The following is a 26376-nucleotide window of genomic DNA, read 5'->3' as shown; positions in this document are numbered from 1 at the left end:
TGCAACAGAAACAGCCTAGTCCACAGAATCTCCACAAAACCACCCTGCACCAGAGGAAGCTCGACCCCCAAATCTCCCACACTCTCTTCCCATTACAGAGAGGTAGCTGTGCAAGAGGGAGACGAAACGGAGAGAGCAAGAACGAGAGGAGCCTGCCCTCAATGCCATCACGCTATCCTCTGCAGAAGAAATGGCCAAAGTGTGCCTGAAAGTTGGGTCACAGGCAGGTGAGTGCTTTCCGCTAGGATGCTGGGCAATACCTCAATTCCAAGCACGGCCACTAGGAGGCAGGGTACTGCGCATGCTTCTGCCTCCCATCCCCCAGAAGTCAGGGTAGTCTGGAGACACCTAGAGAACGCTGATCAAGCAGGAAGGGCAAAGAGTTTTAGTGCACTTTAGCCACTGATGCTGGCCTGAGTGTCAGCTCTGGAAAGAAACAGGCTGTGGTGGCCTTCCAGGGCTATGTTTGAAAACAAGGAACAGGCCAGGGTGGAAAAAACTGAAGACTCAGTATTACTGAGAATAATACCCCAGGCGAGAACAAAAACCAAGACAATGAGAAGATCTAGCTTCCCGATGTGTAACAATGCAGCCGCGACAAAGCCTTGCATCAGCAAACACAAGATTTACAGAGCTAACATTTAAGCAGGCTGAAATACACCATCGGCTTTAACATTAACCCTCAGCTGCACCAGAGCTGGGGGCAGCAAGTGCTACTTTTAATCTGTTTTCCAGATAAAGAAACAGAAGCAGAGGATTGCGGTGAGTCACCTGAAGAAGTCATGAGTGCAGCAAGCACATGAGTCTGAATTCTGAAGGTCCAGATCCCTACTACCCCCCCAGGGGTAATCCAACTAACACTAAGGGCTACAACTGAAGGTTAACAACTAACGGGCGTTTGCAGCATGCTGAGAGAAAACACACAGGTAAGAAGTGGCGAAGGGGACTGGAGGTGGCTCAGCGGTGAGGAGTAGTGAAGGCCCAAGTTTGGTTCCCAGAACTCCCATGGGTGGTAACTCCTGCTCCACAGGATCTACTGCCCTCTTCTGGCCTACTTTTGCACCTACACTCACGTGCACATTCCCAAACACAGACAGACATTAAAAGTAAAATACTTATTGAGAAGTGCTGAGAGCAGTGAGAACATTCCTTTAGCAATTAGACATCCTGGGAAGCAGCAAGCTGAGGGCTCATCAGCTTAGAACACCTTGGTTAAAGAGAAAAGCTGACCTGTCAGAATGGAGTCAGTGATTACGCTGAGTGAGCCCAGCTTGACAGAAATAGAAAATTAGTCATAACTCAACTTTTCAACAAGTGATAGGCATTAACTTTTTTTTAAATAAAAAAAAAGACAAAACTTAAAAAAAAAAGGCAGAATAGATCGTGACAAGAATATCACAGGCTTTTCTATGGAGAAAACTACTTATTGCTATTGGTTTAGGAATGGTGTGTGTGTGTGTGTGTGTGTGAGAGAGAGAGAGAGAGAGAGAGAGAGAGAGAGAGAGAGTGTGTGTATGAGAGAGAGAGAGAGAGAGAGAGAGACAGAGAGAGAGAGAGAGAGAGAGAGATTGGGGATGGATCTCAGGGCCTCCTGCATACCGGATGCTCTTTGTCACTAAGCTATGCCCCTTATCTCAACAAAAACCAGGGTGAGTAAAAAGCTGTAAGTGTGACGCAGATGTGTCAAAGGGCAGAGTTCCCCAGCTCAGACAGGTGCACGTGTACAGGTGTGCTCCTGAGTCAGCACAGGTGCCACTTCAGAAGGTCATAAGCTCTGCTCTGTGAGACCACGGGCAAATGTCACATGCACTCCCTGGCCTCAGAAGTCCCCAACATGCATAGCCAGTGTCTGTCTCTTCACCTCCTTCTGTCACTAGGACACAAAGGCAATCCAATCTTGGTGGACAGGGGAGTCATTTTCAGCTATGTCCGTTAAAAAGAAAGCAGGTTTCCACACACGGCTTGGCTTGCAAATTAAGGGAGGGATAGATGGATTTTGCTGTCTCGTTATTTTGTAAAAACCGTACTGACCCAGACAGACCCTACTTTAAGCCTTATCAAGAAATGAAGAGAGGACCAGAGGCAGAAGAGTTAGGCTAATTCAACTAAGACACTAGATGTGATGATCCTGGGAGCCCAGACACTGTCCAGCAGCTCACACAAGACTTCAAATGCAACTCAAAGTTAGCGTGTGTGTGTGTGTGTGTGTGTGTGTGTGTGTGTGTGTGTGGACTAGCCCATGAGAATCAGCTTCCTCGCTCTTTTGCACTCTCTCCCCTCATTCACCTCACCCCCACCCCCCACCCCTGGGTACCACATAGGTCCCAGGTCATGAGGAATGGTGACTGTCTCTTAGTCCCAGGAAAGAGTTCTAAGTTAATAAGAATCCAGAATGGAAAATGACAAGAGGATTCCTTATAAAGGCTATGCTAAGACTCCAACACCAACCGAAGAATGAACTTCTACTGCTAAGCTAACCTGAGAGTTTATGGAAATTTGTTCTGCAAATGGAACTTGAACCAAGCACATGCCTTTCTCGGTCTGGAGGAGTCCCCGGGCTAAGGAAGCTGTGGTTCATTTAGACCCTCGTCTGTTTACTCTCCTACACAGACACTAGCACACCTTACACCTAAAATGGAGTCGCGCTAGCAAAAGCTAAAAACACCGCAGTTTCCTTTCTTTCACACAATAGGTGAACAAGTATTTACTAAACACTCTAAGCCACGGGCGAGAAGTCAGGCAAACAGTCCTGTTCTCCTGGGCAGCAGCCAGTAAACAAATATGGCTGATCTCAGTGAGCTGGGGCCTTGGGAGTAAGAAGTGATAATGAAGCGCATGAGAAAGAAGATGTCTAGGAGGCTCCAGAGGCAGAAGAGACAACGCGACAGAGACTGAGTGTGAGAAACCAGGAGCCGCTGCCCTCGGACACTGTGTGTGGAGTGTAGGCTTCCGGATAACTGGCTGAGACACGGGTGACAACTGCTGAGGGATTCCTCTGGAAACCTGATAGCAAAGCCCAGCCTTAGCACGGCACCTTCACAGGGAGGGTCAGTATGTTAGGAACGCGGAGATAACTGTTAAAAAGACTAATTCTGAGGCCCACCTTAAACCCACCACTTCCTTCCCAAGTCTATGGGAATGTCAGGAATCTTGTGCTCCGGCCTCCACAAACTATACATGGCTAAAATGCTATGCAGCCAAGCCTGGGCCAGCAGTGGGTTGTCGGGCTTAAAGAGCTCAATTTGCCATACACTTAACATCTGAGGTCGGACAGCTGCAAAGGGCATCTTGGGGTTTTTTTGTTTTAAATCTCACTTTTTTTCCCCATTCAATGTTTTTTTAAAAAACCTCTTCTCATACCCTTAATAGAAAGGGAAATGGGGTGGGAATATATACAGGAACAAAGCCAGGGTGCTGCCAGGGTACTTGAGCCTTCTCCTAATTGGGAGTTTTTAACAAAAATAGAAAAGTCTTCTCTGGCCGGGCGCGGTGGCGTGTGCCTTTAATCCCAGCACTGGGGAGGCAGAGGCAGGTGGATTTCTGAGTTCGAGGCCAGCCTGGTCTACAGAGTGAGTTCCAGGACAGCCAGGGCTACACAGAGAAACCCTGTCTCGGAAAAAAAAAAAAAAAAAAAAAAAAACAGAAAAGAAAAGAAAATTCTCCTCTGGACTTGCTCTGGCCCATCCTTCGTTTTTTTTTTTTTTTGCAAAGGCTTAAGCACTTGTCTTCAGCCGTTGGCATGCCTTCTCAGAGTGCATCCTCTGAAGCAAGGAGATCCCATAGTGCACATCACAGGAAGACACGCAGGGCACCTGCCCCATAGCGGGCAGACTTTTCTGCCTTTAACAACACTGACAGCTCCCTTAAGAACAAGAAACAACGTTTTCCCCGCAGGGCAGATTCCCCAACCTCCCACCCCCAAATGGTCTCACCTCCCAGAATGACTGACTACATAGAGTACCATATCTGCTTTGTGACAAGCAGCAGTGGCATGCCTTCCCTGCCAGGCTGCACGGCCATCCTCTATGTTACACTAGCTGTCAGGACACCAACAGGCTCTATCTTACCTTCTGGATGAGGGACAAGCCCCACCAGGGGCTTTCTGCACACAGGTATGATCACAGGTATGGAAGACTCTAGTCACAGACTGTTATGGAGATAGCCATGGGTTTGAGGCTTTGGGGCCAGGAGGTCTGGGTTAAGTGCACAGCCTGCTAGAGTTCCTCCTAGAATGGACCTCCAATGAGCAGGACACTTGTGTAACCCCTCTGAAGGCCAGAAGGATAGAAGGGCTCAGCCTCTTCCAGGATAAATGACTTCCAAACAGAAAGAAGCGGACCCCTCCACGGGGCAGAACCCACAAGGTATCTGGAGCCCAGGTGCCGGCCCTTCTAGTTCACATTGCCAAACCAAAGGAAATCATATTGAGGTTCATACAGAAGATCATCAGCAGGTTCAAGAGCACCCTAAAACCCGTCAGTCGGCCCCAGTGGCTGTCTGACAACACAGGCGGTCTCTGGTCCCTACCAGCTGAAGCATCTCTGGCAACTCCTCAACTCTCCCCTACCCCGATTCCATTTCTACCTCTGTGCCTACCTTTCCAGAATGTTCTTACACTCTTCCCTTTTAATGCCTTAGATTCAGGTCCCCAAGACCGACTTGAAGCATCCCTCCTTCAGTAAGATTTCTCTGACTGCAGCCACCGACACAGGCATAGCCCCCCCATCCCACCCCACCCCCCACACACACGGAGTCCCTGACCTGATTACAAGCATGGCTGTCTCTTACTCAGCAAGACACTACCCATTTCCAGCCTTCAACCACGAAGGCTAACGATATCTCCTTTCAGTTAATTCTGAGCAGCAACCAAGGGAACAGAATCTAAAGCTAAGTTCCTGCCTAGAGGACCAGAATATACAATGCAGCCCAAGAAAATGCCCTCGGTCTCTCAGAGAAGCATGCCGGGGCTTAGGTAATTTCTTGGCTTGACAACAAACTCCTGGAAAATACAAGTCACCTCAGAGAGAGGATGCTCACACATCCGCTGCATTGCTGGCTCATTGTTGGCTCGATGAGTTATGAAAGCAAATGATACAAGGCCAGAACCTAGATGTGCCTGACACAGACATAATTTGAAAAGAATCTGGAATTTTGGAAAAAAAAAAGTCTGTAAGTGGACCAGCATAATGTGCTTAATGGTGTACACCTTTAATCCCAGCATTCAGGAGACAAAGGCAGGTGGATCAATTTGAGTGTGGGGACAGCCCAGTCTACACTGCAAGTTCCAAGAAAGCTGGGGCTACACAGTGAGACCCTGCCTCAAAAGTAAATAAAAACACAAATATACAATCCCTAGGGCTGAGGAGGCGGGTCAATCAGTAAAGAAAAACTTGCTTTGCAAGTATTAGGACCACAGGTTGATTCCCAGAACTCACGTTAAAAACACCAACAAAAAAACAAAAACAAAACCAAGAGAGCCAGTTAGTTTCCTAAGACTTTCTGGCCACCAGTCTAGACTACTTTGCAAGTAAATTCTAAGCCAGCAAGAGACTTTATAGATGGCATCCCTAAGGTGACACTCAAGGTTATCCTCTATCCTCCACAAGAGTGCACCTGCACACACACGCACATGTGCACACACGTGCACACGCACCCCCTAATGAAAACAATACTAAAAAGAATAGAAGGCCAGGCAGTGGTGGCGCACGCCTTTAATCCCAGGCTCTTGGGAGGCAGAGGCAGGTGGATTTCTGAGTTCGAGGCCAGCCTGGTCTACAGAGTGAGTTCCAGGACAGCCAGGGCTATACAGATAAAATGAAAAAAAAAAAAAAAAAAAAAAAGAAGAGAAATTTTCTGAGCCTTTAACAAACTCCTAATTCCCGGACTCAGCAGAGTGAGCTGTACACGCGTAAAGGGGAAGCTAACATTTCCTGGGATCGGTGCTTTCTCTTCAGAAAATAAGGCTCTAACAGGATCTCTCTTCAAACTACACAGCAGAGCTGTGGGTGCTCAGGCCATCCTCCACCGGAAGCTGGGGACTTCCTACTCTGAGCTGGCATGTGCAGGTCTCAGTCACCCCCAGAGTAAGGCCACAGCTACTGGATAAACCTCCGGGACAGCAGTGTTTCCTCTGAGCATAAGTAACAACTACATGCTTCTGTGCTTCACACAGCTCACAAACGCCCTTTTTTTTGCACACATGAACTTGCACACATGAACACACAAAAATATAATTTAAATAAAATCTAACAGTATTTTTTTTTTCCTCTGAGACTTAAAAGCTTCCAGTTAGGCAATCTCCCCCTGAATGTCTTTTTCAGAAACATTCTGGCATTTAGATGTCAGTATTGGCTACATTTGGCAGCTGATAAATATCACAGTTCAAGCCCCTCCCGGGTTAGTTATGCCGTTACCCTCAGTTCCCAGTGGTCAGTCCCACTTCAGGCTTTTCTGAGCTCTTAAACAGCCATGCACAACCTTTGACACTGTGACACATTGTCATCTACAAAGTTCGTGCTTCAAGAACCCTGACTGAGTTATAAAAGAAAAAGCTCAGAATGTTTCAAGTGAGTTTACAGTTTTTGCTGGGCTATATCCAGCTACCCAGGTTGCAGCCAACTGTACACAGATCCACTTTTCAGTAACTGTGCGCTGTTCTTGGGAAAATACAACCCCCAACAAAAGGCCGCTCAGAAACACATCTGTACCACAAAATCTCATTGAGAAAACCTTTGATTCATGCCTTTAAATCTCTTTACATAGAAAGAACCCGCACTGAAATTTTTGGAGATTGTTAGAAGGATCTGAAAGTTCTAGAACCTTAAAAAAAAAAGTCCATGTCTTTGACTTTACAGAAACAACCTTTCATCAGACTTCATCAAGGCGAAAAGCAGCCAGGCGTCAAAAGCTTTTTAATGAGTCTTTTTGTTTTCAGCTCTTTCGTTTTCCAGCCTAGCTCTTCACTCTCTACCCATCCTCCAACCCATTTCCCATATTTTAAGTCCTCTAAAGATTAGTAACAACAGCGGCTATTTTCTTTTAAAGAACCGACTAATGGAGGTGCACAGAACGTCACATAAATTCACATTAAATTCTGGCAATACATTTATAGAAAATCAGAGACTTGGTTGGGGGTGAAATAAGTTGTCTCAGTTTGGCCAAGATTCATCTTGACACCAATGTCCCTTCCCTAACTATTACACTCTGCTCTGTTAAACACAAAGTGTTTTCTTCCCTCCTGAAGTATTTCTCTGACTAACTCCTGAACCTTCAGGAAATGTCCTAGCAGAACCAGAAGGTCCTCTTTGCTAGGTTAATGTTTTTGCCAAAACACTGACAAAAACTGTAAAGTTGAAACACTGTGGAGAGAGCCGTGACCTCTGACCCTTCCCTCCTGGCAGAGATCAGTGAGCAGGCCCTGGGAGGGGGGTTGGGGGGACGAAGCTGGGGCCAGTTTCCCAGTCCATCAGTGTGGATGAAAAGCTGTCCCCTCTGGGCATTCCCGGGCTACGATCAGTGCATCATGGAATGAGGATAAGGTTCTGGGGAGGTGAAGGCCACAGCTGTGAGGATGAGAATCAGAAATGACAGCAGGCAGAGGTGTTTACCATGATCTTCCCCTGCAGACTCTTTAGCATGTTTGCCTAAGTCTGCACAATGAACTCACCATAGCCAAAGCTAGATGGCTGTGCCCTCCATCCTGCAATGCCTACGAAGCCTCGAAATGGCTCACCTTCCCTGAACTTGCAAACTGAAATATTTCATTACACTTGGGAGGAGAGCTGGCACAAGTGGCCCAGCTCTTTCCCCACTCCATGAGGCCTAATTTTTTAGAACACATTATTAATGGTCAGGAGGCTCCAAGAAGAACTCTTCTGCCAAGATGTACTTGGCAAAGGGAATTTATCTCCTTAAACACAAGGAGGAAAAATCAGTTCCAATCTGCTTGCTAAACTTTTCACCTATTCACTCAGAAGAAAACCACAGCTGTATTTTTTGTTTTGTTTTGGAAGAAGTTTCACTCTATAATCCAGGCTGGCCTGGAATTCTCTATATAGCCTATGCTAGTCTTAAACCTAGATAATCCTCCAGCCTCAGCCTGCCCCAGCCTGCCCCAGCCTGCCCAGCCTGCCCCAGCCTGCCTCAGCCTGCCCAGCCTACCCGAGTCTGCCCCAGCCTGCCCCAGTCTGCCCAGCCTGCCCCAGTCTGCCCAGCCTGCCCCAGCCTGCCCCAGCCTGCCCCAGCCTGCCTCAGCCTGCCCAGCCTACCCGAGTCTGCCCCAGCCTACCCCAGCCTGCCCCAGCCTGCCTCAGCCTGCCCAGCCTGCCCCAGCCTGCCCCAGCCTGCCCCAGCCTGCCCCAGCCTGCCTCAGCCTGCCCAGTAGAGAAATGAGCACAGTTGATTGACCATTTCTAGTTTGTCAACTCTGCTACATTTTCTTTAAACAAAATCCCAAATGCCAAGTTGTTCAATGCACTTACCTTGATCATTAGATCCCACGTGGTCCTCCAGTCCTATCACATACTTCCCTCCTCTCAGGGGCGGAACGTGACCAGACTCGGGGTAATGAGGAAGGACTTCTCCTTCCAGAGGAGGGACAGGAACATCTGGCTCTGAAGGCACTGGCCCTGCCTCTGGATAGGACTGGGTGTTTCTGCCCCCAAGGTCTTCGTTGACTGGAGTTAGGAGAGCTGCATCTGCCTCTGGAGGAGCTGGGGCTCTGGTACCCATCTGGTCCAAAAGCTCCGCTGGGTCCCTGAAATCCAGAACCTCTCCCTCTCCCACCGGCCGCCCCTGTTTGGTTTGAGGGTCCAAAGAAGCCGATTCTGTTTCCCGGTAGGATGGCCAGTTACCAGGTGCTGGATATGGCCAAGGAGAAGCGCGGTCGGAACCTGGAGATGAGGTGCCGACGTCCACAAGGCCTGGATCAGCCTTTGAATTGAAAGACACATCAATTCTGCTGTGGCCTTCCGGGGCCTCCCCCGGTTCAACTGGTGGGTACTCAACATCCTCTTCATTCTCATCGTAGTAATGGAAACTGTCCTCGGTGTAGCTCTCCAGGGCTGCAGCATGGCTGAAGGGGTGCTCCAGTGCTGAGGAACGGGCTGTGGAAGGGTCACCTCCAACTGTGGCTGGACGGACATTGTCCAGGGCAAACCTGCTGCCGATGTGAAAAGCCCACACTCCAGGAATCCCCAGGTTGCTTAGCCTAAGAACAAAGGAGAAGAGCTGATTGTAAGCAGTCCATTCATTCTCCTTCAGAGTTTGTTCTGAAACCAAAAGACTATAAAGATCAGAGTTGAGCCAGAGCACAAATTTCATGCTAACAAGAAAACTTGTGTTCCAAATGTACTGTGGATTCACATGGACTAATCTATTAATGACAGAGGATGATAGATATAGCAATACTTTTTAATGTCCAAGTCTAAAACAATTTTTTGCTCACTCGGGTGAGATACAAATGGATTAATCAAACTGAAACTCAGTATCTGCGAACAGATCTTCATTTGCTCAGTAGAGTAGACCATGAACCCCCCCTCAGTTCCCAAGAGTTTCTTTTTTCAGAGGAGTCTCACTAGATAGTCCCAGCTATACTCAAGCCTGAGATCTGCTGCGATTGCAAGCATGTGGCCCTCTTGCCGGCTCAGTGGCCCACTATTTCAATGTCAATGGCATGCTGTGAAGAGGACAGCCATGTGTAGGACTCCTAAGCCTAAGAAAAAGCTGGAGTTAATCAAACTCTGGAAAGCTGGAACTGGCCAAAGATACCAACCCTGTGCTTGCACTAAATACCATGCTCAAATTCTCCCACACTATGGAATTTCCTCAAAAGTCAACACTGAAGAATAAGAGCGAATGGCTAATAAGAAGTTTTAAAATTCATAGGATCATATAACAAGAGAGCTTTGTTCACTGGGGCAAGTATTCACCATTCTAGTCTAGGTTTCTACTGCAATAATGTTTTTAAACCAGTTGAGGTTTTCTTCAGTTCTCTCTCTCTCTCTCTCTCTCTCTCTCATCCTGTGCTCTGTTCACAGCCCACTCACTCACTACCTGTGCCCAAGTGTATGTGTGATGCTGCTGTTGTACTGGTGGATTTTGTCACCTTAATGCAAACCCAGACACATCTGGGAAGAGGGAGCTTTGATTAAGAGATCACCGCAACCACACAAGCCTGAAGGCAAGTCTGTTGGGGGGAGGGCATTTTCCTGGTTAATGATTGATGGGAGGAAGAGCCGCTCACTGTGCGTGGTACCATCCTTGGGTACCATCTCTGGCTGTGTAAGAAATTAGGCTTTAGTTCCTGACTCCCTCCAGGTTCCTGTCCTGCCTAAGTTCTTGCCTTGGCACTGTGACCCAGGATAGTAAACCAAATAAACTCTTTCCTCCCCAAGTCAGGTCAGTGTTTTGTCACAGCAAGAGAAAGCAGACGGCAGCTACTGTTACAGGTCACTTAGATGCAGAAAGCAAACTGCCATCCTTTCTGTAATTTGCTATCTTCACTTGCTATGGTTCCTTTTTAATTTTTTTGATATATGGTCTCATGTAGCTCAGGATATTCTCTTCCTCCTGCCTCCACCTCCCAAATACTGGGATACTAGGTGTGAGCCACTGTGCCCAGTTTGTGTGGTTCTGAGGACAAAACTCTGGGCTTTATGTCCACAAGGCAGGTATTCTTCCAGCAGAGCTTCATCTCCTACCCTCACTTGGTATGCTTATAGAAATTAAGGTTGCAAATAAAACACACTACAGAAGACAAAACTCCAGGCTGCTAAAATGGCTCAACAGGGAAACCTGCTTATCTCCAAGAGCTGAGAGCTGTACTCAGAATCCACATGGTGGTGGTGGTGGGGGGGAACACAAAGCACCAACTCCCGCAAACTCACCTCTGACCCAGACACACCCCCAGCTGCCCCAACCCCCAACTCTACACAGTAAATGCAATTTTAGAAACTGAAACCAATCAGAGGGGACCCTGGGGCCTGAGCCTAGCCCCACAGCAGGGGTGCTGCAGCTGGGAACCCTCTTGAGTTTGGAAGTCGACAGCTATAAAAGCTTCAAAGAGAAGGAGAATACAAATTATGGAAGAGTAAAGCTAAATAAATGCCTTCTAATGAGACATAAATCAATATGCTGGCGTTTGCTTTGCCACAGTGGCTGATGGGAATCTAAGCAATTAGTTTACCCTCCACTCTGAGGTCATTTGGAATGCTTACTGATAGAAAAAATTTGTCTCCTAGAAAGGAAAACTGAATCATAAGATGGGACAGCCATGCCTTCCTGCCTGGGATCTTAGGAAGAACATGTGGGAAATCCCACATTAAAGGCTTAGCGCGCAGGCCCTGTTGGTAAATACTACCTAATACCTACTCTCCTCTCTTCCTGAATGTGCATACACCTCACAAGAGCCATGCAAACATGAATAATGGATGACCCTTGTTTGAGGAAGAGATTCCAGACTAGGAATATGCTCTCCTCCTTGGGGATGTACAACAGAGCATTCAGAGAGAGCTTGGGCCACGATCCTGAGCAACTTCAGTTCATAAATGTCCTCACGGTGCTGGGCACAGGCAATGCAATGTTTGAGCCTTTATGACGACAATACTGACAGAATCTGGAGGAAAGAGGCCCATGAGACAGTGTCAAGCATGGGAGCACTGAATGGGAGGGCGGACCCCACTCTGAGAGGGGAGGTAGACAGCTGTCACTCAAAGTAGAGGTAGGATAATTCTGACTTGCATTTCATGTTATTCTGTTGTCTGTATTTTGTCTCATCTTGTTAAGTGTGAGGTACAACAAATCTGTCAGTCACTCCGGTCACATCTCACTCTGCTCCTCTCTGGCAATTCTGATATTTCTGGAAAGCATCAAAGGAGGAAATGAAGGAAGAACTGGAGTGGGTGGATCGCAGTGTGTGTGTGTGTGTGAGTGTGTGCGCGCGCGCGCCTGTGTCTTTAAAACTGTAGTATTTCATGCACTCAGCCCTCCTTCCAAGGGCTTTATGTACAGCCTGGGGAATGAGAGTCTTTAAGCTCCTGGGTAGGAGAGGAGAGGAGAAAGGATAGAAGGCAAATGCTTAAGTTTGTTCTAGCGTCTGGACTACATAGCGGTTAAGAAGGAGACCAACAGACACCCAACATGGATCACGGAACAGGAAAGAATGCTGTGCATAGAGCCCTTGGAAGGAGGGCTGAGTGCTTTAAATTCTACATTTTTTTAAGGCACAGGCCCTGGACACCAACAGCACCTGGAAAGAAGGACCAAGAATCACAGAAAATTAGAATGAGAATTGGCATCTGCATGGCCATAGGAAGCTGGTGTGTGTGCGTGTGTGCATGCATATGTACACATATGCCCGTGTATCTGTGCAAAAAGTTTGTGAGGAGAAGCAGTTGTGTTTCTCTACTAGAGTCATAAAGGCCTCACATGCACGCCCGTGCACACAGACACACACACTGCCATGCACCCACTCCGTGGATTTCCTTCATTTCCTCCTTCGATGCTTTCTAGAAATTTCAGATTTGCCAGAGAGGAGCAGAGTGAGATGTGACCAGAGTGACTGATAAAATGAAAAAAATACAAACAACACAGAAACATGAAATTCAAGTGAGAGTCACACTATCTACTCTGCATATGATATCAGCCCTGTGTCTGTGATTCGGACCTGTGTTGACTATGGCTTAGCCATTTAAAACTGACATAAGCAACTTTGTTAATTTCTGTAAGGCTATTTGTAAAACCGGGAAGATAGCTATGCTTAGCACCTATAAGTCTGAGTGAGTTTTAACTAAGATAATATTTGCAAACATTTTATCACAATGTTTGCAGTTAGAAAGTGATCAATAAATTTTTGCTGAGTCACTCTCTCTGCCCACAATCTAGTTGATAAGCACAAATGCATGCAAACGGGTAAGGGTTTCCTATAACCAAGAGGCGGAATAGCCTATTGCCGCACTAGCAGAATAAGCCACTGGGGAGACTAAGAAATGGATTCGTCTCTGGCAACGCTGTGGGCAAACCGATCAGCATTATTTCGGGTGATGGTGTCTGGAGAAATCTTGAGACTTCTAAAAGCCTCATCTATTCCCCTCCCTCTATTATATTACCTGTAATTTAATCCTCAACAATGCCTGTTTGAAAGACTAAATCATGATGCCTCCTCTGAAGAAATCATTAACCTGAAAAGCCTCCACTGAGGCAGTTATTACTGGATATTTTTATGTAGCTCCAAGAACAATGTTTTTCCTAGCAAGCCCAGTGGTTCTGCAAAAACACATATAATCGCTGCTGGTTCTGTTTTCCATGCCTGAACTGACAGTGCAGGAAAAAATAAAGGATCTTTTATATCTTGGAGAGCCTGAAGCTCTGGGGTCCAGCTTAGCTCCTGGTTTTGAGCCAGTGCCTTTCTTAGAAGCCACCAAAGCTTCTTATCGAATGGTCTCTGGTCACTTGAGATCATGTCCCTCCTAAATGTCATTCCAGTGGGTAACACAGGCACATCCACAGGCACATTACTTACTGGTAGAGATTCTTCACAGACTGCTCGGTGTTAGTCAGGCTGAAATACAGTGCTTCTCTCTTCAGGTCGTCCGCTTCCCCTCGGCAGAAGCCCACCCTAGCGGGAAGCTGCAGCTGGACATTGTAGGACTCTTTGGGGCGGGTTCCAAAGAACTGAAGGCCATTGGCAGGGTAGAGAAAGAGGGCGTAGGTATCAGATTCATCGGATGCCAGAACAGCCTGGAAAGTGTTCAGCTGTGGACAAAAAGGAATGGCAGACATCCTTAAACAAACAAATAAACAAAAGAAGAAAAACAGAACACAGACAAGGGGCCCAAGCCCAAATCCTTTTAGGAATTCCCCACATTGGTTTTGAACACAATCTCTTTTAGAATTCCCTTTTCAAATTACAAATAAAATTTTGTAAAATAAATGAATTATTTTAAACCTCTTCTACCAATTTAAATCAATAGTTAAATAATGTATAAGTAAAACACTGGCTTAAAACTTTCAGGGCTGCAGGAAAAAGAGATGATGAGGAAGGATCAACTAACACTAAGGACGTTTGAAAAAGCCTTATGAAGGGCAGGAGAGATGGACAGCTAAGGATACCAGCTGCTCTTCCAGAGGTCCCAGGTTCAAGTCCCAGCACCTACAAGATCGTGATAGCTCACACCTGCCTGTAACGTCAGTTCCACACAGACATACATGCAGGAAAAACGCCCATGAACACTAAAAAAAAGCCATACGAAAACCTACTTGCCAACATACAAGGAATGTTTAAAGGGAACTGGCTTACATGGGAGATAACGCTCCTCCCATCAGCCACAAGTCCTCAAAAAGCCCAGAGCCAGGTATAGGACACCTTGCCCTCAAGGTTGGTCAAGGATGTCACAGAGACAACAATGCCAGAGTTGTCAATGGTCATTGCCCAGGACTCCCCATCAGAATGTGACGGTAAGAACCTATAGCTGGTGACACCACACATGTAGGTCACAGGTCTTGGAGAAACCACACACAGACACTCATTTATGTATACATGCACACACGCATGCATGCATGACGCTTCCACCCCTGCCAGCTGCCTTTCATGACACTAGAAGATGGTATGCAGGCTACAGTCTCACCCCACCATGACTGCTCAGGGGTACAAACAAAGCCCTGGCAAGATGTATTCATGGGCACCATAAGTGGCAGGAATGCTATAAAGACCATCAGTCCATTTCTGGATGGATTTAAGGCCTGATCGACAAGAGGAAACTTCTGCCTGGAAACTTCTGTATTGTAAATCTGGCCAAGAAACCATGGCCGGGGGAGGCGGGGGAGGGGGGTGGAAGGAGGGTGGGCGTGTGGGCGGGAGGTTCATAAGCCCTGGAAGTGAACCATGATTATCCATACCAGTTATAAACTCATATATTAGTGGAGCTCTCGGCAGTCATAGCGGAGCATCTTTGTGCAGTGGATGGTAGTTAATTCACACATTCATCGCTAGTCCAAGGGTAGAGAAGAAACTATCTGTGGAAAGCCCAGCCACAGATACTCCCACCTGTATCTAATTCCCTTGAGGTTCAGAGAACACTGGAAAGAAAAGAGGTGGAAAGAGCTTAAGAGCCAGAGGTCAGAAGGAAATGGGGTCAAAACAATGTCTTGTGCACATAACATGACTGTTGCAGCTGTGGTGACCAGCAGGAGAGCAACCCACTCACATTCCAGCACAGATGCTCCCACCTGCAGCTGAGAGGATGCTGACAGCTGATGGCTGCTAGGGCAGAGTGTTCGTTAGGGGTGTGGTGCCTGGTAGGTGGAGCCTGCTGCAGTGGTGGCCCCTCGCCCCGTGCCCCGATGGGCTTCCTTGTATGCAGGGGGTTATTAGAACAAATAAAGGACATGAAGGTGTATGGACAGAAGTAGTGGAAGAGGGAAGAGTGGATATACTGAGAGATATTATATAAATGTATCCAGTAATTTTAAAAGAGAGTGTATTTAAAATTGTTAAGGTTGCAGGTTTCTCCAGTCCAAACTCTTCCAAGAGACTGAACAAGGAACAAAATTAGCTTGCTCATTCCTATACCCCCAGTTCTGGTGTTTAATCTTGTGTCTTAGCATCTCTGATATGGATCACCCATGCATCCATGCATCCAATGCCCACTGCAGGCAACACTCAGCCAGGAAGTGACTGATCAAAAAGGCCTCCTTACTGATCAGATAGCCAAACTCCCTTTCCTCTTCCATCTCTTTACAACACGAGTTATCCTGTCACACTGCAGATGAAGAAAGAGACCCAGGGGCTCGCTTAAGGTCGGGCAATGGGTAGTGGTTGCAGTCAGTCAGTTCCACAGCTCATGCCCTGCATTATTCAGTGATCTGAACTCTATCAGACAAGCCATTCCAGGGCACGTACTCTGAGCCAATCTCCCTTCCCAGGCTCTGCTCCACTATGCCCTCAACAGGGTGTGTAAGGGCCCCCACTCCTACTATGTGTTTTGACGCTGTTGTATTCATACTTCGCTGCACCAAGAAAATCCTAACCAACAAGCACTGCCTCCTGGGGATTGAGTACTGTAATTCCCTATGGAACCCACTTTGTGGGCTTCTGTAGCTCCACTCACTAGCGAGCCCGTTCTATTAATTCATCAGGGCTGAGTACCTGCTAAGCCATATTACGTCTGAACTGCAGGAATGAAGGAGCCAAGGTCAGTGACTATGTCCCAAGAGCCCAAATTATAGGAGAGGGAAACAGCCCGGACTGGAATTTTTTTTTTTTTTTCCCATTTTTTATTAGGTATTTAGCTCATTTACATTTCTAATGCTAGACCAAAAGTCCCCCTTACCCACCCACCCCCACTCCCCTACCCACCCACTCCCCCACTTTGGCCCTGGCGTTCCCCTGTACCGGGGCACACAAAGCCGGACTGGAATTTTAGGAGAGTGACTGCGACAAGCATGGTGGCAGAGGCCACAGAGAAAGGAGAGAGTCCAGGACATCAGAGTGGGGGTGGGGTGGCGGCACAGTGGCAGCCAATGAATGAAGATAAACACTGCAGGAGCCAAAGCAGACAGAGGAGAACTGATGTAGCCTGAATTAACACCCTGGTGACTTGGGAATTACTTCTTGGTATTTCACTTACTCAGTTTCAAAGGGACCTGTTCCGCCTACCATCTTCTCCACCAAATAATTAGTTATGCGATGCTTCACTGTCTTAGACTCTGTAGTCAGCTTCTCTCACTAGATCATATTTGTCTAACGATTTAGTAGAGAACTGGGAAAACTTTTTTTAAGGAAAAAAAATCACTAATTGGTATTGTTGCCTCTCCATTTTGCTAAACAAGACAAAACTGGACACAAGAACCACCTCAAAATTGAATACAAGGAACAAATGTGCCCTTGGGTTTTTTCTGTCTTGTTCTAGAACATCTCAAATGTTAAATTTTACCTTTCTGATATATAATGCTAAAGAATAGCTTTGACCAGCACTCGGGAGGCAGAGGCAGGCGTATTTCTGAGTTCGAGGCCAGCCTGGTCTACAAAGTGAGCTCCAGGACAGCCAGGGCTATACAGAGAAACCCTGTCTCGAAAAACCAAAAAAAAAAAAAAAAAAAAAAGAATAGCTTTGAGGTTCAGGTAATAGGGCAACGAAATGCAGGTATTAATACGGTTTCAAGAAAAAAGTAAAAACTATGCAACTCCACTGTATTCGCTAATGGGGAGAGTCTGCTTATACCTTCCGTGTTTCAGTCCCAACCTGCTACTCCGTTACAGCTGTGGTCCTCACCTATCTCATCAGCAAAGCTTGACCTTCATCAGAAAGGTCAGAAGCTCTGAGTTTCCAACTCAGGTACAGGCAGAACACCCTCATCAGTCAGGGTGGGGCCAGTGGCTGCCAGAGTTTTATTTCAGTCACAACAAAGTTCAACTAGGGAGATAAAAAGCAGAACTAAGAATCCCATCCTTAAATAACCAACTGTGGAGGCTCCGGGCATGTCGGCCACAATCGACATCACAAGATAAGGGAGAACCAAGGTTCTAAATTTAGAGAAATTCCATATGATAAGGGCTGTCTGCATGCGGAGATTGGAAGGCGGTGGGGAGGAGGCCGAGGGAGAAGTGAGGAGGCTGTGATGGGAGAGCCTGGCGTCTAACCTGGAAATCTGCATTTAGTGCCGTATTTGTTCAGTGTCTTTTCTGTGTCACCTTTTGGAGAAGCACTCACTTCAGATGACAAGTGTTTCATTTCCTTGTCTCTACTAAAATAGGCAAAGACCAGAGGTAAAAACAACAAAAACTTCCTTTTAATATAGTTTATGATCCCAAAGTACACTCCAAGAGAGCTCCTTGAAAACTGCCCACACACAAACCGCCCCCTTGTCAGGGCTTCAGATTTCCACTCAGAATGGCTAAGAGGCCACTTCATAGGTCCTGAAGGGCCCCTCCTCACAGACACACTCTCACTGGTTTCCAAAGGGAAAGGCCCTCCATTCCCAGAGACAAGCTTTCCAAGAGCCCTCCACACAGGTTCTGAAGGGAAGCCCTCAGATGGACTGCCAAACCCTGTACAAGAGCTCCCAACTTCCCCTGGATGCCAGAGAGGAGTGGGGCCTTCACAGGGTGGGGAGCAGTACAGAGAGCATCAGGCCAGAGCTGCCTAGCTGCACTGTCTCCTTTCCTGTTTACAGAGAAAACCAAAAGCCTTCGCAGAAACCACCTTCCAGTGTTGCTATGACACCGGCAGAGCCAGGTGACTGGAACACAGCATCTGACAAGGCCCAAAGAATGCCACCATCTTTCCAACAAGGGATCCAGCTTTACCAAAATGATAACAAAATTAGAAATGGGGTGACCCCTTCCTGGGGACAAAGTTTGATGTTCAGTCTTCCTTAAGGACACATTCTCTGGAGTTGTAAGGCCACTGGTTCTAGCCTCCTACACTTGGTGTGAACACCAACCTCTACTTGTGTGTTATTCTTCCTGTCGGGACACTGGCATTCACCATATTCACCTTCATACTGCAGAGTTAAGAAAAATGCCCAATACTTTAACAATTGCATAGTATATCCTCCTTCATATATAGTCTTCAAGAACACCTTAGGAGTTTTCCTTTTTTTGTTTTTGTTTTTTTGAGACAGGGTTTCTCTGTGTAGCCTCTGCCTCCCAAGTGCTGGGATTAAAGGTGTGAGCCACCACTGCCCTAGCAGTTTTCTTTAACCCGTTTTACATATCTAGTTATTCTCTATTCTCTCTGTCTTCACTGCCATGTGGTTAATTATCCACACACCCTGTATGTGGACTGTAGCTCCATAAATTAAGAAGCTCCATCTAAATCCAAAGCTCTTGATCAACACCCGCCATCTTTGCACCAACTCAACACCCATCATCCCATGTTTAAGCGTGCACAGACCAACTGTGATGGATACTATTGGATACAAAAGGGAAAGCAAGCTTAGAACCAACACCCATCTTTCTCTGCTTCCCAAGTAGAGACAGAATGTTTCCATCCTTTTCCAGAGCAAGACTCCACGCTCCCATCCTTCCAAGCCCTGGATGCAGCCCAGCCTCAGGCAAGCTCTCCTGCCACTCATCCTCCATCCCCATTCCTGTGGTCCTTCCAACCCAAATGAAATTCCTCATCAACGTACTGCATAACTCAGTTCTTGATAACAATTCCCCCCAACTCCCAGTGAGAACACAACAGAAACCCTTGAAACCAAAAACACACAGAGCAACAAAACGGTACCCATCAGCAGTTTAAGAACTCTCCGATTAACTAAAGGAACAAACCCTTTATTTGTTCAGTGTTTAATGCAGTCGCACCATGGCATTCTTGCATGCCAGGTAGAACAGTCAGCCACACCCAATGTGAGCATCGCGGAGAGTGACGAGCAGCAGAAGCATTTTACACGGGAAGGTGTTTTACACGGCAAGGCACTACTCCTCTGAGGTCCAGCCTCCAGTAACTAATATTAAGATTACTACACCAGATGTCAGAAAACTATGTAGAAATCACAGACTCCTCCAAGCAAAGGAGATTAATGTGTGTCAAAATCTACCTAAAAAAAAAAAAAGTCTATCAAGGCAAGAGCTTAATCCCAGGGTTTTCACAGCATTCGGAAGTCTTCCATGGGAGTGACTGATAAACACAGCCTGTGCACAAATCCTCACCAACGGAGCAAATCCCGAAGCACATTTGGCCTATGGCGATTCCTGAAGAAGGACCTGGATGGCAAAGTCAAGACAGAATTTTCCCCACCTAATTCCCCAACAAAAAGAAAAGATAAACAAAGATAAAAAAGTGATTCAGAAAACCCTCCATTTAAAGAGTCCTTATAGAGAGGGCCAGAGGAGACTCAGCAGGTAAAGCCCTTGCCTTGAAATCCTAGTACAATCCAGGAACCCACGTAAAAGAAGAGAACAGGTACCGGGAGGGTCTTCTCCCAAGCTCTACATGTGCACCATGCTGTGTACACACATAAATCATAACAAAACTACATACCATACATGTCATACACACATACCATGCACACACCCCATACATACATCACACACACACACAAGGATCCTCAATGCAGTATGTATTTACCATACACAAACACCACACACACTGTGCACATATAAACACATCATACAGACATACATATGCACATACACCATACACACATACCATACACAGACAATACATATTCACATGCAGCATATAAACATATACACACATATACATGCACGCACACACAAGAGAAATAAAACAACCAGATCCTTACCTAAAGGAGTTCTAACAGAAGATCGTTACAAGTCAGAAACAAAACGGCACCATGGTAATTCTTATGACGACCCTGTAAAGTCAGTACTGTCACCTCTTTCTACAGCTTAGAAAATGAAGAGTGAGGGCTCTTGTCTCCCAAGACCACTGCTGCAGGTGTTTTCTACCTGGTTACTGGCCTCGCAAGAACCTTGAAGGTGTAATGGGAGAATTACTGTGCCTTCGGAAGTTGCTCAGTCATGAGAGACTTCATGAGGACCTATGTTCAAGTCCCAGAACTGCAAATTTGAAGAGCGAGAAATGGTTCAGTGTGTCTGGTGTTGCTATTCAAGCATGAGGATCCGCATTTGATCTCTAGATATGCACTGAACAAAAACAGTCACGGTGTCATTGCCAGGTCTGTAGACCTATAGCTAGGAAGGTAGCCCTGCGTGCCTAGTCAAGCAATCCTAGCTTAGCTGCTAAGTCCTGGGTCAGAGGGAGATGTGCCTGAGAGTGGCTTAAAGGGAGCTGGAAAGAGGGCTCAGCAGGTTAAAGGCACCTATACCATGTAAAGTCTGATGACCAGGGCTCAACTCCCAGATCCCACAAAGAGGGAGGAGAAGAGAGCTGATTCCAAGTTGGTCTATGACCACCACAGTGTCAAAACATGCACACATACACGCAACAAATAAATAATTTTTAAAAGGTGGATGGTGCCTAAGGAATGACACTCTGGTCTGCACGCACATGCACCTCCACACAAAGGTGAACGCGTGCACAAATGCATGTTCATTCATACGCGCGCGCACACACACACACACACACACACACACACACACACACACCCCAAAAGGAGAAACTGTCAGAGAATGTTGCTGATGAAGTGAGAATCCTAACAACTAAACTCATCTTTCTGGGGCTGCAACCTTTATGTCAAACAAGCACTAATACACTTGGGAGCCACCACAGCCTCAAGACCCCTGAGCCTCAGCGCACATGCCTCTCGCTCTAATTCTTTTTTCTGTTGCAAGAGGCTAATTCAGCTGAACTCTCCTTGGGAGCAGCAGAACACTAATTTCAAAGTGACAGTGGCATCAGAAGGGTCCCTGACAAAAACTTCACTCCGGTTCATGCCTCCTTTGAATACAGCTCCAAGAACTGTCATAGCACTAAAGTCACAACGAACATTAAAAGGTAACCTCGTTTACTGAAAGGCACAACTGTTATTATTGTAACTGCTTCTATGATCCATGCATAGAAAACGGGTCTTGTATGAAAAGCGTAAGGAAGGGGAAAACTGGGCCTTTTAAGGGATCTTTGCCTTACTTAAGGCAGATTTGGAAATTATTTTCTCTTTCATGATATAAACAGTAAATATTGCACTTACCCTGTGGGACTATGTCGAGAAGACAGTATAAAATGTTCCTGATATAAGAAGAGGGGGCAGAGAGATGGCTCTCTGGATGTTCTTCCAGAGGATCTATGTTCAATTCCCAGCACTCACGTGATAGATAGCTCACACCTGTAGGTAATCCTGTCCAGGGGGAGCTGATGCCCTCTTCTGAACTCCATGGCCTCATGAAGTTCCGAACTCAACTGTCTAAATAGTTTGCCCTTCGACCCTTACTAACTAATGTCACCAGAATGACAGTGCGCAGGCTGGGGAGCGGCTCAGCTAGTGGAGTGCCTGCTCAGCATGCAGGTAATTCTGGGTTCAATCCCCATCAACTGGGTAGGTATGACGCTGCGCACCCATTACCTCAGCACGCAGGTGAGAGGTGGGGCAAGAGCACCAGATTCAAGATCACCCTCCATTACAAGGTTTGAAGCCAATCTGGGATTCATGAGGACCATCTTAAAAGAGAAAGAGACGGTGTGTGTGCGTGGGGGAGGGGGAGCGGGGCGGGGCTGGGGAGGTGCCAAAAGCAAAACAAAAGGAACAACAAAAGTTAGACTCCCCCACTTCGAATCTTTCACGACTGCCCACTATCTGGGAACCCAATCTACAGTCCTCAGAGGGGACAACCTTTCTCTACCCTGGAGCCTTCCCTCCTTAGATCCCATCACCCCTGCTCTTCTGAAAGACAGTGCCTGCCATGCCCCAAGGCACAGGCTGATACAGTCTGCCTTCTATCCTGCAAGTAACTTAGCTTGCTCTCAGAAACCTACCCAAATGGAGGGGTTTGGAAGAAGCTCTAGGTAGAGGGCCTACCATATTGCCATAACAAAACGTAAATGAGGCCTTTCAGAACGGGAGCAGTCAACTCGGTGTTTATTTCGGTGCCTACCAACATTGTATAAAAATGGCTTCTGAATTAATAAATATCAACTGTGTTTAAATAGAGATATGTGCATTATATGGTTCTGTGACATATATGCCTTTTGCTTTGTGTTTTAAGATAACAAGAGAAGCTGGGAAGGCAGCAGTCTATGAAGTGCTTGCTGCGCATGCGTGAAGTCCTGAGCGTGATCCAGAGCACCCACATGAAAGTGGGGGCGTGACAGCACACGTATAATCTCAGCTTCCGGGAGAAAAATGAGCAGATCACTAGCCAGCAAGCCTAGCCTAACTGAGGGGTCCTAGGTCCCAGAGACAAGATGGCTCCCAAGCAAAGACATTTAAAGATGACCTCTGGTCCCCACATGCATGTGTGCACACTCTCACTCATAAAATGAAAACTTAAAAAAAAAAAAAAAAGACTATAAGAAAATAGAAATATAAGAACTGGTAACCTAGTTGCTTGTATTAGAAAAGTTTGTTTTCAACTATAAGTTATACATGATTTTAGATAAATGTCTAAGAGATAATGTATGAATGAATGAATGAATGAATGAAACAGGGGACTGTCTTCTCTAGCCCTCTAGCTGGCTGGCCTGCATGAAGTGTTTGAGTTGAGGGTATTCTGTTGAATTGGAATTGATATGTCAAGCCCACATACTACAAGGCTAGTCAGTAAACAAAACCGGATGCTAACCCGTCAAGTAAGAAACTGTAACTTCGACGGATGGTGGTGGCACATGCCTTTAATCCCAGCACTTGGGAGGCAGAGGCAGGCTGATTTCTGAGTTCAAGGCCAGCCTGATTTACAAAGTGAGTTCCAGGACAGCCAGGACTATACAGAGAAACCCTGTTTCAAAAAACCAAAAAAAGAAAAAGAAACTAAATTCAAATAATGTTTATTTCTAGATCTCTGCTAGTGCAGACTTTAAGAAAACATGTCTTTTCCTTTAAGAACATGGAACAATCACAACCATTGTCCGTGTGACAGGGACAATGGGCAAGCTTTAAACCTCTTAGGGATGATATCACTTCTGTAGTCAAGAAACACTAGGAGTTAAAGCAAACATGGTTTTGCTCCTATGCCATTATACACCCAGGTGGAATTTCACAAGAGGACTCTGTCTCTACCTACACCAGGAATGAGGCAAGCTACCCTGACCAACCATTGCCCACTTCACATGTTGCTAAGACCAAAGCTAGGAGCAGAGTTTTTGGTGCTTTCTCTAGCTAAACTGCAAAACAGTCTCCTGCAGACAGAAGTATGCAAACTGTTACAAAGGCAATGTGGGGGAAAGCTACAAGGAGCTTGCTAAGAAGTGTGTGGCATCCTTCTCTACTTTCCTGGGATGTCAGCTAAGACAGTGTTGGCTTTAGAGAGGTGCTAGAGAGGTGGCTCCACAGCTAAGAGCACATGTAGTCCTGTCAGTATGCTAGCTCAAATCCCTGTATGCAATCAGTCAAGCCACACTCAGTCAAGCCACTCACAACTGCCTGTAAGTAACAACTCTAACTGCAGGGAATCTAAGCCCTCTTCTAGCCCTACCAACACCAGCAGAGAGAGACACACATATGAATAAAATAAAAACCTTGAAAAGTGTTGTATAGTACTGATTATAATAAAAACACGGGAGCAACCTTAATGATCCCTAGGAAGGGTCATAAGTTCACTGGGGGAGGTCTGATACAGCTGTTTCAATGTTACAGAATCACACTTTCAAGAGTATACAATCCAGCAGAAGAAGCAAGTGAAACAGTATTATGGGCACTGTGAACCCACCATTGCTAATGGCAAGAATATGCTAAAGCAATAGCTGGGAATGTACATACAAAATATGGGTTACTTTTGGTTTGTCCAGACACGGTTTCTCTGTGGATTCTCACTGTCCTGGAACTCACTTTGTAGACCAGGCTGGCCTCGAACTCACAGAGATCTGCTTGCCTCTGCTGGAATTAAATGCATGTGCTGCCACGCCCAACTCATACCAAAAAAATTAATTAATTAATTAATTAATTAACAGTGGTAGGAAAATAAGAGGTTGTTCCTTTTGAAAACTTCCTCAATTTTCCATTTTTTCCCTTCAATGAACCTATCATTAGAAATATTTGTGTACTTATAGGTGGTTCTTGGTATCTGAGCCTTAGTCCCTCATTTCACTAAGCCGACTTAGCCACTTAGGAGAGCCTTAGAATGCCCCCAGAGACAATAAATAGACTTCACTCACAAGCTGCCTAAGCACTGGTTTCATCCAGTTCAACGCCTGATCAAGGGAAGAAACTCCTAGTCAAAGCCTTAGATCCAACACAAAATTCAGGCCGTCCCTTTAATTTATTCAGCTGCAGGGTATCCCTCACTTACCTCTCCTGACGGCGCAGCCCCGCGACTGACCTCCTCGTAGGCGCCCACGTGCTCCCAGGTGGCCAGGAAGGCGTGGGTGGGGGTGAAGCTGGACCCCGACAGCGGGAAGCCAGTGCGCACGTAGCGGGCAGCCAGGCTCAGCACAGCTCCGGAGGTGTCCTCGCGGTACAGGATCCGGCCCCTGCTGTGACTAGTGTCGATGTCAGCCAGGAAAGGGGCGATGGCTGGGAAGTCAGTAGGAAAATCATCATCTACATATTGAGTCTCCCTGGGGAAGTCCTGGGTGGAGATGATGCCGTTGGTGCCCACCTACAATAAGACCAAGGGGCGGTGAGACAGTTCAGCAGGTAAGGGCACCTTGCCGTCAAACCCGACGACTTGAGTTCTAGGACACAAGGTGGAAGAAAAAGCCAGTTCTCTGATCTTCATACACACGAGGTGGCACGTGAATCCCCAACATTTTTAATATTTTTAAAAGGTCAAAATAGTGGTGGTCGCTCAAGCCCAAGGGCAGCCACCGTGCTCCAGTCGTACGCACCTACCGTCCACCTATTGTAGAAAATATTTCTACTCCAATCAAGGTTGAGCCACATCCAGGGTAGCAAGCTCCTATCTCACCCTCCAGTGCACTGCGACCCACAGGTGCGGCTGCTCTCGAACCGGTCCATCTTTCTCCAGTATTGCTCGCCCTTAAGATAGCTCTGCCGGCGTGCACAGTCCCCCCCCCCCCACCGCCCTAAACGCAAACCCCACTCGCAGCCTTAACTTCATCTTCCTGCCTAGAATGTCAAAGTAGAGGGGCACGGTTCCAGCTCGCCCTTGAAACGATCCTTATTCCTCCACAGTAAGGATCAAGAAGTTGCAGCGCCGCTGCTAAGCCTGGTCCCCAGAGGGGACGACAGTTAAACATGGAGGTTGTTCCACTCCCTGGGAAGAAGCTAAGAGTCCCACACCCAACCGCGCACCTCCGGGAGCTGAACTTACGTAGAGGCTGCTGAACTGGGCATCGTAGAAACGCAGGGGTATTGCCAGCTTCACAGCTGCTGAGCTTTCGTCGTCGCCCTCCGGCAGCAGCTGGTCTCCCCACGACTCCCCGTAAGGAAAGAGCTCGTCGGGACGCAGAGCCCCGACTCGCGACAGCAGCAACAGCATCACCAGCAGCGATAGCGGTGATGGCGGTGTTAGCCACCCGGCTGTCGGGTCCCGAAACATGCTCACTCCTCCCTGGCTCTGCCCTCCACTCCGCAAGTCTCTGCGGGCCACACTGCCCGCCAGACTCCAACTTGGACCTCTGGTCCGCAATACGGGCCCGCCCAGCGCGCTGATTGGCTACAGCTCTCGGCCACTGACCAATCAGCGACTCTGAGAAAGTTCGCCAGCGGCCACTACATGTGGTTCTCATTAGGTTTTCTAAGACTGCTGTAGTTTGCTGGAGTGGCCGGGCTGGAAGGTGAGGCCGTTGGCCCGGTCTGGTCTAGGCTGTCCCAACTACTCCTGGGCTACCCCCA

At 47.0% G+C, this 26376-nt stretch overlaps 1 protein-coding gene across 1 annotated transcript in view; it reads right to left on the bottom strand.

Moving 5' to 3' along the window:
- Nid2 (nidogen 2) overlaps positions 1 to 26161 on the bottom strand; it is a 60531-nt gene extending 34370 nt beyond the window's left edge. Inside the window, exons 1-4 of the mRNA NM_008695.2 lie at positions 25853 to 26161; positions 24869 to 25177; positions 13520 to 13752; positions 8481 to 9208 (exon numbers count right to left, since the gene is read on the bottom strand). Of these exons, the coding sequence (NP_032721.2) occupies positions 8481 to 9208; positions 13520 to 13752; positions 24869 to 25177; positions 25853 to 26080 (1498 nt within the window). The 5' untranslated portion in view covers positions 26081 to 26161. The remainder of the gene's footprint in view (positions 1 to 8480; positions 9209 to 13519; positions 13753 to 24868; positions 25178 to 25852) is intronic.
- Between the last annotated feature and the right edge of the window lie 215 nt (positions 26162 to 26376).

Source organism: Mus musculus, chromosome 14 (genome assembly GCF_000001635.26).
Source record: "Mus musculus strain C57BL/6J chromosome 14, GRCm38.p6 C57BL/6J".
NCBI lineage: Eukaryota > Metazoa > Chordata > Mammalia > Rodentia > Muridae > Mus > Mus musculus.
Note: the sequence above shows the minus strand (reverse complement) of the source record. Positions and strands in the feature narration are given on the sequence as shown.